Source organism: Mobula birostris, chromosome 3 (assembly GCF_030028105.1).
Source record: "Mobula birostris isolate sMobBir1 chromosome 3, sMobBir1.hap1, whole genome shotgun sequence".
NCBI lineage: Eukaryota > Metazoa > Chordata > Chondrichthyes > Myliobatiformes > Myliobatidae > Mobula > Mobula birostris.
In genome coordinates, this window is record NC_092372.1 from 193,171,571 (window position 1) to 193,190,144 (window position 18,574).

Consider the following 18,574-nt stretch of genomic DNA (forward strand, 5'->3'; position numbering starts at 1 on the left):
GACAAGTGATTTTTTTTTTTTGTTTGTTTGTTTTTATGCTAGGTTCATCTGTCTCTCTGCCCCATTTGGAAGGCAGAAGTGAAATATATCAGAAAACATGGAAATTGAAATATCAATGTGAAACCTTTCTGGAGGTATGCCTCAAAAAGGAGTTACATCCATTCAACAGTGACCTTGACTTTCATTCTACTACTGCTGTCAGTCCCTACTTCGTGTTCTCCAAGTCATTCTGTGACAAAGCTAGTCAATGTCCACAAATAGTCCTGTGATCAGCTTATTTAATAACATTGAACTTGGTTCAGTATTCCACTGAACTCTGTATTTGTATCAGTTAGTGTATTTTTTCAGAGGATGTTGAGAAGGAATAGGAAAGAGTTCTGTGCCAGCCAGTTGGAACACATCAATCAAAATTTTTGCTTTCCTCTCAATACTGAGGTATGAATACCAGTAAAATATTACAACGGCCTTTACAGGATAACTTGATTACATGTTAATGCTCTGAGGGAAATGCATTAGGTTTTTCCTCTTTGGAAATTCTGCTGCTGTTAATTGAACTACATTGCACTGTTGGGCTCAGTAATTTCTTCAAGTTCACCTTGATCACCACTGAATATTAGGAAACTTTGAAGATCAATGGAATAAAATAAATGGGAAAAGATTCCTTAGAGAGCAAAAATGTCTTGTGGAAAAACTTGTGTTCAAAACTCTGCAATAATGGCTGTAATCTCCTCAGTTTCCCAGTTTTGGTGGGGAAAGGCCTTTTCTAGGCTACATCTTTGGTTCTGTGTCTGTTCCTGACAGTGGCTGAAAAGAAGAGGGGTGAAGTAACAAGGTGATATTGGGCAATCCCTGGTGTAATGGTTTTGGGTGAGGTGTGGTGCTGGTGTGGAAAGGGGTAGTGTATTAGAGAGTGAGGTAGGGAAATGTGAATTGGGATTAGTGGGGTGGGATGGTGAGCAGGAGTGAGGTGGGAGGGGCATCGCTTGCAAAGTGATATGAGGTGGGATGAAGAGTGACGTGCTATCAGTTGAGATGGGGGAAGGGTGATCTGACGTGGGTTTAGCTGAGGCTAGGTGGGGTGATGTGGCTTGGTGAAGTCTTGGTGGGGGTGAGGTAGTGTGTGTAGGGTCAGATATGGTGGGTAATGGGGTGGTGTGGTGATGAGGCAGCAGGTGGTGAGATGGTGGGTTGCGATGTGCTGGGTTTGGGGTGGACAGGTGGAGTGAGATGAGGGAGGGGTGTGATGAGCTGGTTCGGTGTGGACAGGTGGAGTGAGATGAGGCAGGGGTGCGATGAGCTGGGTTCGGGGTCGAACGGCGGACTGAGATGAGGCAGGGGTGTGATGAGCTGGGTTTAGGGTGGTCAGGTGGAGTGAGATGAGGCAGAGGTGCGATGAGTGGGTTCAAGGTGGACAGGTGGAGAGAGATGAGGGAGGGGTGCGATGAGCTGGGTTTGGGGTGGACAGGTGGAGTGAGATGAGGCAGGAGTACGATGAGCTGGGTTCAGGGTGGACAGGTGGAGTGAGATGAGGGAAGGGTGCGATGAGCTGGGTTTGGGGTGGACAGGTGGTTTGTGAGCTGAGGAAGGAGTGCGATGAGCTGGGTTCGGGTGGACAGGTGGAGTGAGATGGTGAGGTGTGATGAGCTGGGTTCGGGATGGACAGGTGGAGTGAGATGAGGGAAGGGTGTGATGAGCTGGGTTCAGGGTGGACAGGTGGAGTGAGATGAGGCAGGAGGACGATGAGCTGGGTTCAGGGCAGACAGGTGGAGTGAGGTGAGAGAGGGGTGTGATGAGCTGGGGTCGGGGTGGACATGGTGGAGTGAGATGAGGCAGGGGTGTGATGAGCTGTGTTTAGGGTTGACAGATGGTGGAGTGAGATGAGGGAGGGGTGCGATGAGATGGGTTTGGGGTGGACAGATGGTGGAGTGAGATGAGGCAGAGGTGCGATGAGGTGGGTTCAGTGTGGACAGGTGGTGGAGTGAGATGAGGCAGGGGTGTGAATCCAGAGCCGGGTGAGATGAGGTGGAGCAGTGGTGAAGTGGAGTGGTGGCTGTGTTGGGGAGACGAAAAGTGGTGCTTGTGAAATCAAAGCTAGTTTTCTGAAGATGATTTTTTTTGAAGAAAATTGGATAGATTTGTTCCAGAATCTTCTTTTAACGAAGCATGATCTTTTTTCTGTTTGTCCTTCGAGTTATTCCTTTCTGGAGCCTATTAACTCTACTCCCCAGAGGAAGAGCTTTCCACCTTGCCCTCCTTCTGGCCTTGTGCGCCCATGTAAAGCATTTCTGCACAGCCCTGGACTAGAATGTGCTCAAATGTAAATGCATTCGCCGGCTGAGTGTGCCGAACCCTGGGCCTTTCAGCCTAAATTCTGTTACTAGCCAAGTGCTAAGGAAGTTAATTCCTTGTATATCACATTACAAGAAAGGAAGACCAAAGTTTCTCCTAAGAGATTGACCAATGTATTAGATTTCTCAGGATAGCCACTGCCTAGTGCACTCTATTGTGTTTACCGAACATTTACCTTCTATGTTGAACTTTTATTTCTCCAAAACCAGTTTCTTTTCCCTCTGTATCTGGTCAGACCACCCGAACTGCAATTGTACTGAGCCTTCCTTTAACAGCAATGATTTGCTTAGATCCTTGGAAACTCTTTGAAGGTATAGGTAGTGTTATAACAAAGTAGCAGGGAATTACAGTGGGTCAGTAACAAATAGAGACACCTAGAATTTAAGAACTCACTTGGAAGATAAAAGGAGCTGAGCATTCAGATATTGTGCCAAAGAAACCTGTAAAAAAAAAGATATTCAAAGTGTAAGTTCATCATTTGTAATGCTGTTATTGTAGCCGTTAATTTTACTTATGAATAAAACTTGCTCCAAGTTTTTTTTCAAAAGTCTGTCTGATTTCTGAGCCAAGGTTATGCAGAAAGTTAAATAACATAGCAAATGCATATAGCAGTCAGCCCACAGTGATAAAATCCCACCCAAAGAGTAGTGCAGGAAACTTGTGGGGGTGTTGCTTCGGAGGAATGGAGCTTCCCAGGTACAATTGAGCTGGAACTCTCCGCAGGACAACAGTGCATAACTTGGAGCCGGATTTGCGGATGGACTAACGGGCATTTGTTTTAATAGGCTTGATTTCTCTTATAAATAGAACCAGACAGGCCCGGTCCTTTCTGTTTTGCTTTTCCAGACTTTCTCTTGCTCCAGTTACAGTCCAAGCACATGATTTGCTTGAGGTAAGAAATGACTTTGAAGGGATTTGCAAGGAGTGGGTTTGGGAGAGGGAACACAGTCTTCTGGGAACAGGCTGTGAACCAGGGAGATCACGAAAAGAGATGAGTTCCTGTCTCTCCAAGCCAGATGAAGGTTAAATACATGATTGCTCAAAAGTGCTGTGTTTGATCTTATTTGGGTATTTTAATACTCCTTAATGACGCCAAATCATAGTGAAGTAATGGTAGAGTGAAGATGCATTTGTACAAGTGAATATGATCAAAACCACCTGGATGTACATGGCATAATATTTGTGAATTGTTTTAATATAACACAAAATGTCCAAGTATCATATTTGTGCAATATAAAGATTGGGGCTGAGTAACATGTACTGCTATTCATAAAGGAGACATTTCGTCTATATTTTGGTGATAAAACTTTAGGAGTTGAAGGGGGCCTTACACAATAGCTTTTACTGTAAATTCCCAAGAATTTTTTGTTTTCACTACTCTTGCTGGAAATTTAAATGTTTAAATAATTAATGAAAACAGTATTTCTTTAATTTATTCAGAATCTGCTTTGCTTTTGCTTTAAAAATGTCATGGCAATATATAAACATATTTTCTGACTTAATTCTCAGTGATCCAGGCTGAATACAATTTTCCTCGGAACACTTTGGGACATTTGTTATATAAAGTAATGTTAGTGGGGAAACTGTGCAGTAACAAATAGTGTAGGAATTCCCAGAATTTATCCTGTATACCAGTCAATGCTTTTATTTTCAACAAGACACTTCGTTCTCTTACAGGGTTTTAGAGAGCTTGGAAATGTTTCCATCCACTTTGGTACTTGTTGCAGTGTTTTCATTGTGAGATTCATCTGTGTTCTCCTCTCGATGGATTTTGAAAATAACCAAAAGGAGCAGGAGTAACCATAACACACAAGGCTTTTCAGCCACTTGGCAAGGTTACAGTTAACTTGATTATTGACCACAATTCCACTTTCTCCTCTGCTCCCTGTAACCCTTGCTTCTCATGCATTCCAGAAATCTATCCACCTTCAATATATTAGTGTCTAGCTTCGGTGGTTCTTAAGAATATCATTATCAACATTATGTGATGTGGGTGATCGGGTCTTCCGTCTGCACCATGATATTCTTGGCAAATTTTTCTACAGATGTGCTTTGCCATTGCCCTTTTCTGGGCCATGTCTTTTCAAGATGGTTGACCCCAGTCATTATCAATACTCTTCAGAGATTGACTTGTTGTCAGTAGTCAGATAACCAGCTGATATGCACCAGCTGCTCAAACGACAATCCACCACCTGCTCCCATGGCTTCACATGACCTTGACCAGCGTGGGATGGGGTGGGGGTGCTGAGCAGGTGCTAAACCCTGCCTAAGTGTGATCTGCTGGCTAGCGGAGGGAAGGAGCGCCTTGCACCTCCTTTGGCAGAGACGTATCTCCACCCTGCTACCAAATGTAAGGAGGTACAGTTCCAGAAACAGATCTAGATCCTGTGTGTGTTTGACAGGGTGCATAGTCACACAGCATTTTAAGCATACTCTTTGCCCAAACAAGTCTATATTGATCAGCAATGCCCATCTAAGCTAGTCCATTTAGAGGCTGTTTCCACTGGGGAATCAAAAGCGTATTACTTCTGGATAGAGAGTGCTACTTATGATGAAGGTGGGGAAGAACTTCTTCTGAGGTCTGTGGCTTCCTATGTCATTCAAGGCCCTACCACACTACAAAGCCAAGCCATGTTACATCAGGCTGCCGTTGCTATGGTGGGCATTGGCAGATTGCTGCTTTCGGTGTGCTCTGGTGCATTCTGCTCAGTATTGGCGCTCCCAGCTCAGGAAGAAAACCAACTCTGAGCAAAGGCTATGCAAGGGATTCATTGAAGTACATTTTTAAATAGTGGTGCCATGAAACATTACAGAAGTGCGATGTTGGTGGCGTTGAAGCACTTAAAGGTGGATAAATCCCCTGGACCTGATCAGGTAAATCCTATGGAATAGTAGGAAGCATGAGAAGACATTTCTAGGGTCCTTGGAGAGAGTTTCGATGTTTTTTTTTACTCATAGGTAAGGTACTGGAAGACTGGAGGGTGACGAATGTGCCTTTAGTCAAGAAGTGCTGCAAAGACAAGCCTTTCAGCGGTTTTGGGGATGTTACGAGAAGAGGTTCTGAGAGAGACAATTTATTTGCATTTGGAAAGTCAAGGAGTGAGTAGGGATAGTCAGTTTGGCTTTGTGTGTGCGAAATCGTGCCTCGTGAACCTCATGGAGGTTTTTGAAGAGGTGACCAAGTAAGCTGGTCCAGAAGGTATGGATACCTGGAATCTAGGGTGAGCTAGCCAATTGGATACAGAATTGGTTTGGTGCTAGGAGTCAGGGAATGGTAGTGGAGAGCTGGTTTTCAACTTGGAGGACTGTGACTAGTGGTGTGCTGCATTGGTTGGACAAGTTGAATTGCAATTGTCTACAGCTGCACTACTGCCTGACGAGGACTAATGCACCATCAGTCTGCAGACCATGACACTCAGAGGCTTGGGCTATATATATTGTGACTGTAGGTTTTTGCTATTGTAGCTATATGTGCTGTGTGTGACTCTTAATACTATGCTTTGCACCTTATTCCGAGAGAAGCACTGTTTTATTTGGCTGTATTTATTTGTACGGCCGAGTCCCTTGTTGTTTGTCATTATATTGCGACTTGCATGAGAATGCAGGTGTCATGATTATTAAGTCTGCAGATAAGACCAAAACTGGTGGCATTGTGGACATTGAAGAAGGTTGTTTAAATTTACAACAGGATATGAATCAACTGGGAAAGTGGTGAATGGAATGGTAAATAGGATTTAACTCAGACTAGAGCATAATAATGCATCCTGGGAAGATAAAATGAAGGCAGTACGTACACACAGAATAGCAAGATCCTGGGGTGTACTCTGGATCAGAGCGAGCCCGAGAGTAATATAGCACAATACTGGACCCTTCGGCTCGATTTGTCCACACCGTCCAAGATGTACATCTGAGCTAGTCCCATTTTCCTGCATTCGGCCCACGTCCCTCATTTCTATCCATGTGTCTTTCCAGTGTCTTTTTATAGATTGTTACTGTACCTGCTTCCTGCCTCAACCACTTCATCTGGTAGCTCGTTCCATATGAAGCTATTGTCCCTCTCAACTTAAGCCTATGCCCTCTAGTAAAAATGACTGTAAAAGCGACTGAGCACATTCACCCTCATAATTTTATACCCCTCTATAAGACCACACCTTTATTCCGAGAAATAAATTCTTAATCTGTCCAAACTCAAACCTAGAATTCAGGGCCTGAAGTGCTAACAACACTTCATAAGTTTTCTTTGCACCCTTTCCAGATTAATGACAACCTTCCCATAACAGTGCACAATACTCTAGATCAGAGGTTCCCAACTTCAGTTATGCCATGAACCAATACCAGTAACTGAGGGGTCTGTGGACCCCAGGTTGGAAATCCCTGCTCTAGACAGCGCTTAAGCAACATTCTATAGATGTACTGTGGAGAGCATTCTGACAGGCTGCATCACTGTCTGGTGTGGTGGGGGGGCTATTGCACAAGACCGAAAGAAGCTGCAGAGAGTTGTAAATCTAGTCAGCTCCATATTGGGTACTCGCCTACAAGGTACCCAAGACATTTTCAGGGAGCGGTGGCTCAGAAAGGCAGCGTCCATTATTAAAGATCTCCAGCACCCAGGGCATGCCCTTTTCTCACTGTTACCATCAGGTAGGAGGTACAGAAGCCTGAAGGCTCACACTCAGCGATTCAGGAATAGCTTCTTTCCCTCTGCCATCCGATACATAGATAGTACAGCACAGTACAGGCCCTTCGGCCCACAGTGTTGTGCCGACGCTCAAACCCTGCCTCCCATATAACCCCCCCCACCTTAAATTCCTCCATATACCTGTCTAGTAGTCTCTTAAACTTCACTAGTGTATCTGCCTCCACCACTGACTCAGGCAGTGCATTCCACACACCAACCACTCTGAGTCCCCCTTGAACTTCCCACCCCTTACCTTAAAGCCATGTCCTCTTGTATTGAGCAGTGGTGCCCTGGGGAAGAGGTGCTGGCTATCCACTCTATCTATTCCTCTTATTATCTTGTACACCTCTATCATGTCTCCTCTCATCCTCCTTCGCTCCAAAGAGTAAAGCCCTAGCTCCCTTAATCTCTGATCATAATGCATACTTTCTAAACCAGGCAGCATCCTGGTAAATCTCCTCTGTACCCTTTCCAATGCTTCCACATCCTTCCTATAGTGAGGTGACCAAAACTGGACACAGTACTCCAAGTGTAGCCTAACCAGAGTTTTATAGAGCTGCATCATTACATCGCAACTCTTAAACTCTATCCCTCGACTTATGAAAGCTAACACCCCATAAGCTTTCTTAACTACCCTATCCACCTGTGGGGCAACTTTCAGGGATCTGTGGACATGTACCCCCAGATCCCTCTGCTCCTCCACACTACCAAGTATCCTGCCATTTACTTTGTACTGTGCCTTGGAATTTGTCCTTCCAAAGTGTACCACCTCACACTTCTCCGGGTTGAACTCCATCTGCCACTTCTCAGACCTAAATGGACATTGAACCCTTGGACACTACCTCACTTTTTTAATATACACTATTTCTGTTTTTTTGCACATTTTTTAATCTATTCAATATATGTATACTGTAATTGATATACTTTTTTTTCTCTTCTATATTATCTATTGCATTGAACTGCTGCTGCTAAGTTAACAAATTTCAAGTCACATGCCGGTGAAAATAAATCTGATTCTGATACTGTACAACTGCAATTTAATATTGTAGGAAGTATGACCTGTTCAAAATGGACAGGTTACTCCTGAACCCGAAGGGGGCCAATATCCTGGCAGGAAGGTTTAATAGAGCTGTTAGGGAGGGTTTAAACTAATATGGCAGGGGATTGGGAACCGGAATGATAGAGCGGAGGAAGGGGAAAACAGAAATAAATCTAAGATAGTGAGCAGTAAAGATGTAAGGAAAGACAGGCAGGTGATGGGGCAAATTTGTAGCCATTGGGATGAGTTGCAGTGCAATAAAGTTTTCAAAGCGAAAAGTACCAAATACTGGTCTTAAGGTGTTATACTTAATGCACGCAGCATAAGGAATAAGGTGGATGATCTTGTCATACAGCTACAGATTGGCAGATATGATATTGTGGCCATCACTGAGACGTGGCTATAGGATGCATGTCTCTGGGAGCTGAATGTCCAAGGATACACGGTGTATCGGAAGGATAGGAAGGTAGGCAGAGGGGGAGGCATAGCTTATTGGTAAGAAATGATATTAAATCATTAGAAAGAAGTGATATAGGATCGGAAGGTGCAGAATCTTTATGGGTTGAGCTAAGAAATTGCAGGGGTAAAAGGACCCTGATGGCAGTTATATACAGGCCTCCAAACAGCTGCAGTGATGTGGACTACAAATTACAACAGGAAATAGAAAAGGCTTGTCAGAAGGGCAGTGTTATGATAATTGTGGGGGATTTTAACATGCGAGTGGATTGGGAAAATCCGGTCGGCACTGGATCTCGAGAGAGAATTTGTAGAATGTCTGCAAGATGGCTTTTTAGAACAGCTTGTTGTTGAACCCACTAGGGGATTGGCTGTACTGGATTAGGTATTGTGTAATGAACCGGAGGTGATTAGAGAGATTGAGGTGAAGGAACCCTTAGGAGGCAGTGATCATAACATGATTGAGTGCACTGTGAAATTTGAAAAAGAGAAGCCAAAATCTGATGTGTCGGTATTTCAGTGGAGTAAAGGAAATTATAGTGGCATGAGAGAGGAACTGGCCAAAGTTGACTGGAAAGGGACACTGGCGGGAAGGACGGCAGAGCAGCAGTGGCTGGAGTTTATGCAAGAAGTGAGGAAGGTGCAAGACAGGTATATTCCAAAACAGAAGACATTTTCGAATGGAAAAAGGGTACAACCGTGGCTGACATGAGAAGTCAAAGCCAAAGTTAAAGCAAAGGAAAATCCTACTTGACAAACCTATTACAATTTTTTGAGGAAATTACAAGTAGGCTTGACAAGGGAGATGCAGTGGATGTTGTCTATTTGGATTTTCAGAAGGCCTTTGACAAGGTGCCACACATGAGGCTACTTACCAAGATAAGAGCCCATGGAATTACGGGAAAGTTACATATGTGGATAGAGCGTTAGCTGATTGGCAGGAAACAAAGAGTGGGAATAAAGGGATCCTATTCTGGTTGGCTGCCAGTTACCAGTGTTGTTCCACAGCGGTCTGTGTTGGGGCCGCTTCTTTTTACGTTGTACATCAACGATTTGGATTATGGAATAGATGGGTTTGTGGCTAAGTTTGCTGATGATATGAAGATAGGTGGAGGGGCCGGTAGTGTTGAGGAAACAGAGTCTGCAGAGAGACTTGGATAGATTGGAAGAATGGGCAAGGAAGTGGCAAATGAAATACAATGTTGGAAAGTGTATGGTTCTGCATTTTGGCAGAAGAAATAAACGGGCAGACTATTATTTAAATGGGGAGAGAATTCAATGTTCTGAGATGCAACGGGATTTGGGAGTCCTCGTACAGGATAACCTTAAGGTTAACCTCCAGGTTGAGTTGGTGGTGAAGAAGGTGAATGCAATGTTGGCATTAATTTCTAGAGGAATAGAGTATAGGAGCAGGGATGTGATGTTGAGGCTCTATAAGGTGCTGGTGAGACCTCACTTGGAGTACTGTGGGCAGTTTTGGTCTCCTTATTTAAGAAAGGATGTGCTGACATTGGAGAGGGTACAGAGAAGATTCACTAGAATGATTCTGGGAATGAGAGGGTTAACATATGAGGAAAGTTTGTCCGCTCTTGGACTGTATTCCTTGGAGTTTAGAAGAATGAGGGGAGACCTCATAGAAACATTTCGAATGTTGAAAGGCATGGACAGAGTGGCTGTGGAAAAGTTGTTTCCCATGATGGGGGAGTCTAGTACAAGAGGGCATGACTTAAGGATTGAAGGGCGCCCATTCAGAACAGAAATGCAAAGAAATTTTTTTTAGCCAGAGGGTAGTGAATCTATGGAATTGGTTGCCACGGGCAGCAGTGGAGGCCAAGTCATTGGGTGTATTTAAGGCAGAGATTGATAGGTATCTGTGTAGCCAGGGCGTCAAAGGTTATGGTGAGAAGGCAGGGGAGTGGGACTAAATGGGAGAATGGATCAGCTCATGATAAAATGGCGGAGTAGACTCGATGGGCCGAATGTCCGACTTCTGCTCCTTTGTCTTATGGTCTAATATCCCAATTCCTGTACTCGATGCCCTGACTGAAGACGTGATGAGGTATGGGTGCAGTATGCAGCTCCTTCAAAGCGGCAACACAAGTGGACAGCATGGTAAAGTACTTGTGTGGTGTGCTTGCCTTTATTAGCATTGAGTACAAGGTTTCAGTTGTACAAAACTTTGGTTAGGCCAACCTGGAGTATCATGTGCAGGTCTGATTCACCACACAATGGTGTGATTAAGCTAAAGGGTGAAGAGAAGCTTCACAAGGATGTTGCCTGTACTGGAGGACTGTTTTCCCTGGAGTAAAAGAAGATAAAGGGCAACTTTATAGAAGTTCATAAAATTATGAGACTACAAGACATAGGAGCAGAATTAGGCCATTTCACCATGTCTGATTATTAACCCTCTCAACCCAATTCTCCTTCCTTCTCCCTATAATCTTTGACACCCTTACTAATCATTAAACTATCAACCTCCACTTTAAGTATTTGCAGTGACTTGGCCTCCGCAGTCGTCTGTGGCAATAGGTTCCACAGATTCACCACTCTCTAGCTACAGGGGCGTAGATAGTGTAGGTGGTGGCAATCTTTATCTCAGGTCCAATACCAGAAGTTCAAAGGCTTCGAAGTTCAAAGTAAATTTATTATCGCAGTACATAAATGTCACCATATACTACCCTGAGATTCATTTTCTTGTGGGCATTCACAGTAAATGCAAGAAGCACAATCGAATCAATGAAAAGCCACACCCAAAAGGACAGCCAGGCTACCAGTGTGAAAAGATGACAAAATGTGCAAAATCTGAAAGAAAGGAAAAAAAAACAATAAATGAGCAATAAATATGGAGAACAGGAGATGAAGAGTCTTGAAAGTAAGTCCATCGGTTGTGGGAACTGTTCAGCGATGTGGCAAGTGAAGTTATCCACTCTGGTTCAAGAACCTGATAGTTGTGGGGTAATAACTATTCATGAGCCTAATGGCCTGGGTCTTGAGGCTCCTGTACCATCTTCCTGATGGCAGCAGAAAGAAGAGAGCATGGTCTGGATACATTAATGCTGCTTTCCTATGCCAGTGCTTTGTGTAGATGTGCTCAATGGTGGGGAGGTCTTTACCCATGATGAACTGGACAATATCCACAACTTCTTGTAGGCTGTTCCATTTCAAGGGCATTAGTGTTTTCATACCAGGCTGTGTGATGCAACCAGACAATATACTCTCCATCACATATCTATAAAAGTTTGTCAGAGATTTAGATAACATGCTGAATGTTCACTAATTTCTGAGGAAGTGGAGGCCCTGCCATGCTTTCTTCATAATGGCACTTACATGCTGAACCCAGGACAGATCCTCTGAAATGGTGAGGAATTTAAGGTTGCTGAACTTCTCCACCTCTGCTCCCCGATGAGGACTGGTCTTCTCCTCAGTCTTGCTGACATTGAGTGTGAGTTGGTTGTTGTGGCCCCTAGTAAGTGTGTGACAGCCAAATTTTTGATCTCCCTCCTATATGCTGATTTATCACCACCTTCCATTCAGCCAACGACGGTGGTGCCATCGGCAAACTTGCGTAGGGCATTGAAGCTGTGCTTCATCTCACTGTCGTAAGTATGAAGCAAGTAGAACAGAGCACGTAGCTTTGTGGTTCACCTGTGCTGATGGAGATTGTGGAGGAGATATTGTTGCCAATCTGAACTGACTGGGATCAGCGAGTGAGGAAATCAAGGATTTAGTTACACAAGGAGGCATTGAGGCCAAGGTCTTGAAGCTTATTGATTAGTTTTTTGAATTTAGACTTGGAGCATTAGGTTGAATTCTGGTTCCCTCTCCCCCCCCCCCCCCCCATTAAATGAAGGATATAGAAGCTTTTGAGAGGGTGCAGGAAATTAACTGGTGTGCTGCCTAGATTCGTGAGCATGTCTTGTATGGATAGGCTGCATGATCTAGTCTATTTCTCATTAGGATGAAGGAGGATGAGAGCTGACTTGATGGAGGTGAATAAGATGATACAGGGCATAGTTAGAGTTGTCAGAGATGTTTTCCCCATATTGGCAATGGCTACTACAAGGGCCTGCACTGTGTTGCACTGTTCTATGTCAAGCTTCACTCCTGAAAATTTAGCAAACAGTATGTAATGACACCAATGCAACACAAAAAGGGTGCTGCACAAGTAATGGTGTCACCTTTCAAATGAATGTAAAAGACACCGTGATGCTATTTAAAGAAGGACCCAATAGTTGGCCCAGTGTCGCAGCCAACGTTCCCTCAGAGCCAACGATTAAATCCTTGCACACTGGTTATAGAGGCCTCTGCAATGTGGGAAGTTTATCACTGTGCATCCTGTCCATGCTCTGTATAATTTTATATACATTGATCATGCCATTCCTCAGCCTTCTCATTTGCAGGGAAAACAAACCCGGTCTCCTCTCATAATGGAGACACCTCATCCCAGATATCTTTGCGAATCTCCTCTGCAACTTCTTTGGAGCTATCTTGTCCTTTCTATTCTGTGATGATCAAAATTGCATGCAATAAACCCAGTGTGGCCTCAGTAATATTTTATAAATCTGTACCATTACTTCACTCATCTTGTGAGTACGATCGCCTGTGTGCCTTCTGGGCTACCCTACCTACCTACCTACCTGTGCTGCCACCTTCTGGGAGCTTTGGACTAGTGCACCAAGATCCCTCTGATCATCTATACACCTTAGGGCCTTTGTTTGACCTCCCAAAATGCATCACTTTGCCCTTAATTTGTATCTGTCATTGCCCAACTTACCAGATGGTCAATGTTTTTATGAAGCCTGAGGCAATTCTCTTCACCATCCATATCACTACCAACTTCTGTGTCAGTAGCAATCTCCTACATTAACAGCTAAGTGATTTATGCATATAGCAAACAGTACGGGTCCCAGTACCAAAACCGGTGTTAAGTCACTGGTCACATGCTTCCAGTCATGAAAGCAAACCTGTACTAATTGGATTCGGTTTACTTCAAAGCCCATGCGCTCTAAGCTTTCAGACCTTGTTACAACCCTTTCAGTGTTGCTGGTGTTCTTGGTGGACTTCATTCTGTTCAGCTGATCCCCATTTCTATACAGACTAATATGTTTTGCCTTGTAACAAGTGAAGTGTACGTCCCAGTGCTTTAGAGGAGAATGACCACTGTATATTATGTACATTTTTTGGTTCTTGGTTGCCGGAATGGACTCGCGTGAAGAGAAATCCCTTCTGGTTATAAGTAAGCACAATATACATACCAGAATTCAAGAAATTCCATCTCAGAATACTTTTCTTGCTAATTAATGGCTTTTATAAGACCATAAGACGTAGGAGCAGAATTAAGCCAGTTGGCCCATCAAGTCTACTCTGCATTCCATCATGGCTGATTTATTATGCTTCTCAATCCCATTCTCCTGCCTTCTCCCCATAACATTTCATTCCCTGACTAATCAAGAATATACCAACCACTCCTTTACATATACCCAATGACTTGGACTCCACAGAGTCACTACCCTCTGGCTAAATAAATTCTTCCTCATCTCTGTTTTAAATGGTCATCCCTCTATTCTGAGACTGCACCCTATGGTCCTTGACTCACCCATTACAGGAAACATCCTCTCCACATCCACTCTATCCAGACTTTTCAGTGTTTGCTAGGCTTCAATGAGATCCCAGCTCATTCTTCTAAACTCCAGCGGGTACAGGCCCAGAGCCATTAAATGCTCCTCATATGTTAACAGCTTTATTCCCAGAGTCATTCCATTGGGCTCCTCTGGACCCTCTCCAATGCCAACACATTTGTGGATGATACAAAGATAGGTGGAGTCACAGGTAGTGTTGAGGAGAAAAGTATTCTTTTCTTAGATAAGGACGCAAAACTGCTTACGATACTCTAAGTGCAGTCTGACCAATGCTTATGAAACCAAAGCATTATATTCTTGTCCTTGCATTCTGGACCACACAAAATGAATGTTAACATTGCATTTGCCTTCCTTACCACCGACTCCACCTGTAAGCTAACTTTAAGGGAGTCCTGCACAAGGACTCCCAAGTCAAAGTTCAAAGCACATTTATTATCAAAGTATGTATACAGTGTACAACTTTGAGATTCATCTTCTTGCAGGCAACCACAAAACAAAGAAACACTATAGAACGCATTTAAAGAAAAATAAGACCATCAAGCACACAAGGTAAAAGAACAAGTAACAAAGAAACAAACAAGTAGCACACAGAACATTTAAGCATCAAACCGTAGCTGAAAGTGAGACCACAACTATGAGCCACTGAGGCGATTGAACCTTGTAGTGTGGGACCTAATACTCCAGCACCTAATTCCGGCTGCAGCGAGAGTGTGAATATTAATCTTATTTGATGCTTCAATCAACGTGCAGTATGGAGCTGACCAGGAATGGAGTGCAGCGTACACCCACTCCACACAAAATCATCCAGGAGAAGTACCAGATCATTCAATCGGCCCAAAAATATGTTCATAAAAGGAAAGTTTTTGAACTTTTCCCCTGTTTATAAAGTAGTCTATGCCTTTATTCCTTCTACCAACATGCATGACCATGCACTTCCTGACAGTTTATTCCATCTGCCACACCTTGCCCATTTTCCCTATCTGCAGACTCCTTGCTTGCTTAACACTTCCTGCCCCTTCACCTATCTTCATATTGGCCACAGACTTGGCCACAAAGCCAGCAATTCTGTCATCCAAATCATTGATGTATAGCATGAAAATAAAAGGTCCCGACATTGACCCCTGCAGAACATCTCTAGCCACTGGCGCTCTACCAGTTAAGGACCCCTTTATTCCCACACTTTGCCTCCTGCCAGTCATCTAGTCTTCTATCCATGCTAGTATCTATCCTGTATTACCATGAATTATCTTGTTAAGCAACCTTATTGAGACACCTTGTCAAAGGACTTCTGAAAATCCAACTAGATAACATCCACTGACTCACCTTTGTCTATCTTGCCTGTTAATTTCTCAGAGTTCCAATAGAATTGTCAGGCAAGATTTCCCTTAAGGAAACCATACTAACTTTGACCTATTTTATTATGTGCCTCCAAGAACCCTGAAGCCTCATCCATAATAATGGACTCCAACATCTACCCAATCACTGAAGTCAGGCTAGCTGGCCTATAATTTCCTTTCTACTGCCTCTCTCCCTTCTTAAAAAGTGGAGTGACATTTGCAATAGTCCTGTCCTCCGGAACCATTCCAGAACCTAGTCGTTCTTGAAAGATTAGTAGTAATGCATCCACTATCTCTTCAGCTACCCACATCTGAACCTGTGGTGTAGTGAATCTGGCTCATGTGACTTATCTACCTTCAGATCTGTCAGCTTCCCAAGCACCACCTTTCTTCTTAGCAATAGCAACTACACTCACTTCTGCCCATTGATACTCTTGAATTTCTGGCATACTGTTAATGTATTGCACAGTGAAAAATAACACAAAATGCTTACTAAGTTGGTCTGTCATTTCTCTCTCCCCCATTACTCCGCTCCAGTGTCATCTTCCAGGAGTCCAATATCCACTTTCACCTCTTTTACACTTCAAATATTTGAGTAAACTTTTGGTATCTTTTTGATATTATTAGCTAGTTTTCATTCATATTTCACCTTTTTGCTCAATGTGGTATTTTAGTTGCCTTCTGTTGGTTCTTAAAAGCTTCCCAATCCTCTTAATTTCCCACTAATATTTGCTATATTATATACAGTACCCTCTCCTTGGCTTTTGTCAGCCACTGTTGCCTTATCTTCTCTCTTCCCCCCGCCCCCCACCCCACCATTAGAATACTACTTCATCTTTGGAATGTATCAATCCTAGCTATTCCATATTCCCCCCAGAAACTCTGGCCATTGCTGTTTGTCATCATCCCTACTAGTGTTACCTTCCAATCAACTTTGGCCAGCTCCTCTCATATGCCACTGTAATTCCCTTTATTCCAATGTAACGCTAATGCATCTGACTTTAGCTACTCCCTCTCAAATTGCAGAGTGAATTCTATCATATTATGATCACTGTCTCCTCTGAATTCCTTTACCTTAAGCTCCCTACTCAAACCTGGTTCAATACACAACACCCAGTCCAGAATTGTCTTTCCCCTAATGGATGCAATTAAAGGCTCCTCTAAAAAGCCATCTCGTAGGCATTCTGCAAATTCTCTTCCTTGAGATCCAGCACTAACCTGATTTTTCCCAATCCACAACGACCATCATAGCATTTCCCTTTTTACATGCCTTTTCTATCTCCTGTTGTAATTCGTACCCCACATCACGGGTACTGCTCGGAGGCCTACACATAACTCCTACCAAGGCATTTTTACCCTTGCAGTGTCTTAACTCTATCCACGAGGATTCTACATCCTCTGACCATGTGTCACCTCTTTCTAAGGATTAGTTTTCTTTTTTTTTTTAACCAGCAGAGCCATTCTATCCATTCTGCCTATTCTGTGTATCCTTGGATGTTAAGTTCTCAACTATAATCTTCTTTCAGTCACGTCTCAGTGATGCCCACAACGTCGTACCTGTACTACAAGGTCATCGACCTTATTCTGTATGCTGTATGCATTTAAATATAACACCAACACTGTACTCATCACCCTTTTTGATTTTTGCCCCCCTGTTACCCATTAAGTCAAACCACTGAGACCAACTATTACCAATCATCTGCCTGTCTCTCCTGACAGTCTCACTACACACTGCATCGACATGTATACCAACTACCCCACCCTAAGCCCATCAATCTGCTTCCCATCCCTTTACCAACTTAATTCAAACCCTGCCCAGCAGCATTAGCAAACCCACCAGCAAAGATTTGGCCCCCCTCCGCTTTAGGTGTAACCCAAACTGTTTGTACAGGTCATACTGTCTGCAGAAGAGATCCGAATAATCCGGAAATCTGAAACCCTGCCCCCTGCACCAATTTCCCCAGCCACGCATTCATCTGCCAGGTCATCTTACTCTTATCCACAGGCAGCAATCCAGAGATTACTACCCTGGAGATCCAGCTTTTCACAGCCTTCTAACTAATACCCTATGTTCTTTCTTCAGGACCTTTTCCTACCTGTGTTTTTGGCACCGATATGTACCACAACATCGGGCTGCTCACACCCCCCCTTTAGAATGCTGTGGACCTCATCAGAGGCAGCCCTGACCCTGGCAACTGGGAGGTAACATATCATCCGGATGTCTTTTTCACATCCACAGAATTTCCTGTCTGCTTCACTAACTATAGAATCCCCTATCACCACTGTACTCATCTCCCTCCTTCATGTCTGAGCCAGACCCAGTGCCAGAATCTTCCTCAGTAGGTCATTGCCACCAACAGTGTCCAAAGTGGTATATTTGGTATTGAGGGGAGCAGCCACAGGGGTTCTCTGCAGTGCCTGCATATCCCCTTTCCCTCTCCTAACAGCTACCCAGGTACCTGCCTCCTGCAGCTTAGGGGCGACTACCTCCCTGTAGCTCCTACCTATCACCGCCTCGTTCTCTTTTATGAGCTGAAGGTCAGTGAGCTGTAGCTCCAGTTCCTTACCACAGTCTCTAAGAAGCTGCATCTCCTGCACTTCGTGCAGATGTAATTATCAGGAGGACTGGAGGTCTCCCAGAGCTTCCACACCTTAGACAGCGAGTATACCATGAATTCTGGACCTATTGTTGAGTACTGTTGGGTTGGGAGTGAGGGTGGTGGGGGGCCTACCTAGGGAAAGCAACAGTGGCCATGCCTCTAGCACAGAGACTGGCCCTGTGGCTCAGAAGGGTAGGGAACGGAAGACAACTCTATAGTTATGGGGGCAGATGGGCAATTCTGTGAGCATGAAAAAAAAACACAGATGGTAGTTTACCTCCCAGGTGCCATGCTTTGTGATGTCCACAATATGCTGAAATGGGAGGGTGAGCAGCCAGAGGTCATGGTGCATATTGGTACCAATGACATAGGTAGAAAAAGGAGGAGGCCCTGAAAGCAGAATACACTGAGTTAGGAAGGAAGCTGAGAAGCAGGACCTCAAGGGTAGTAATCTCGAGATTGCTGCTTGTGCCACA

At 44.0% G+C, this 18,574-nt stretch overlaps 1 protein-coding gene across 5 annotated transcripts in view; it reads left to right on the top strand.

The window, feature by feature from the left end:
* The window catches only part of jcada (junctional cadherin 5 associated a), a 198,197-nt gene that overhangs the window by 145,283 nt on the left and 34,340 nt on the right, over nt 1-18,574 (top strand). Inside the window, exon 1 of one of the 5 annotated variants that reach the window (XM_072253918.1) lies at nt 17,601-17,700. The exons of the other annotated variants lie outside the window; for them this stretch is intronic. Within the exon in view, the coding sequence (XP_072110019.1) occupies nt 17,654-17,700 (47 nt within the window). The 5' untranslated portion in view covers nt 17,601-17,653. Of the gene's footprint in view, nt 1-17,600; nt 17,701-18,574 lie in introns of those variants that run through there. 5 annotated transcript variants of the gene reach the window in all.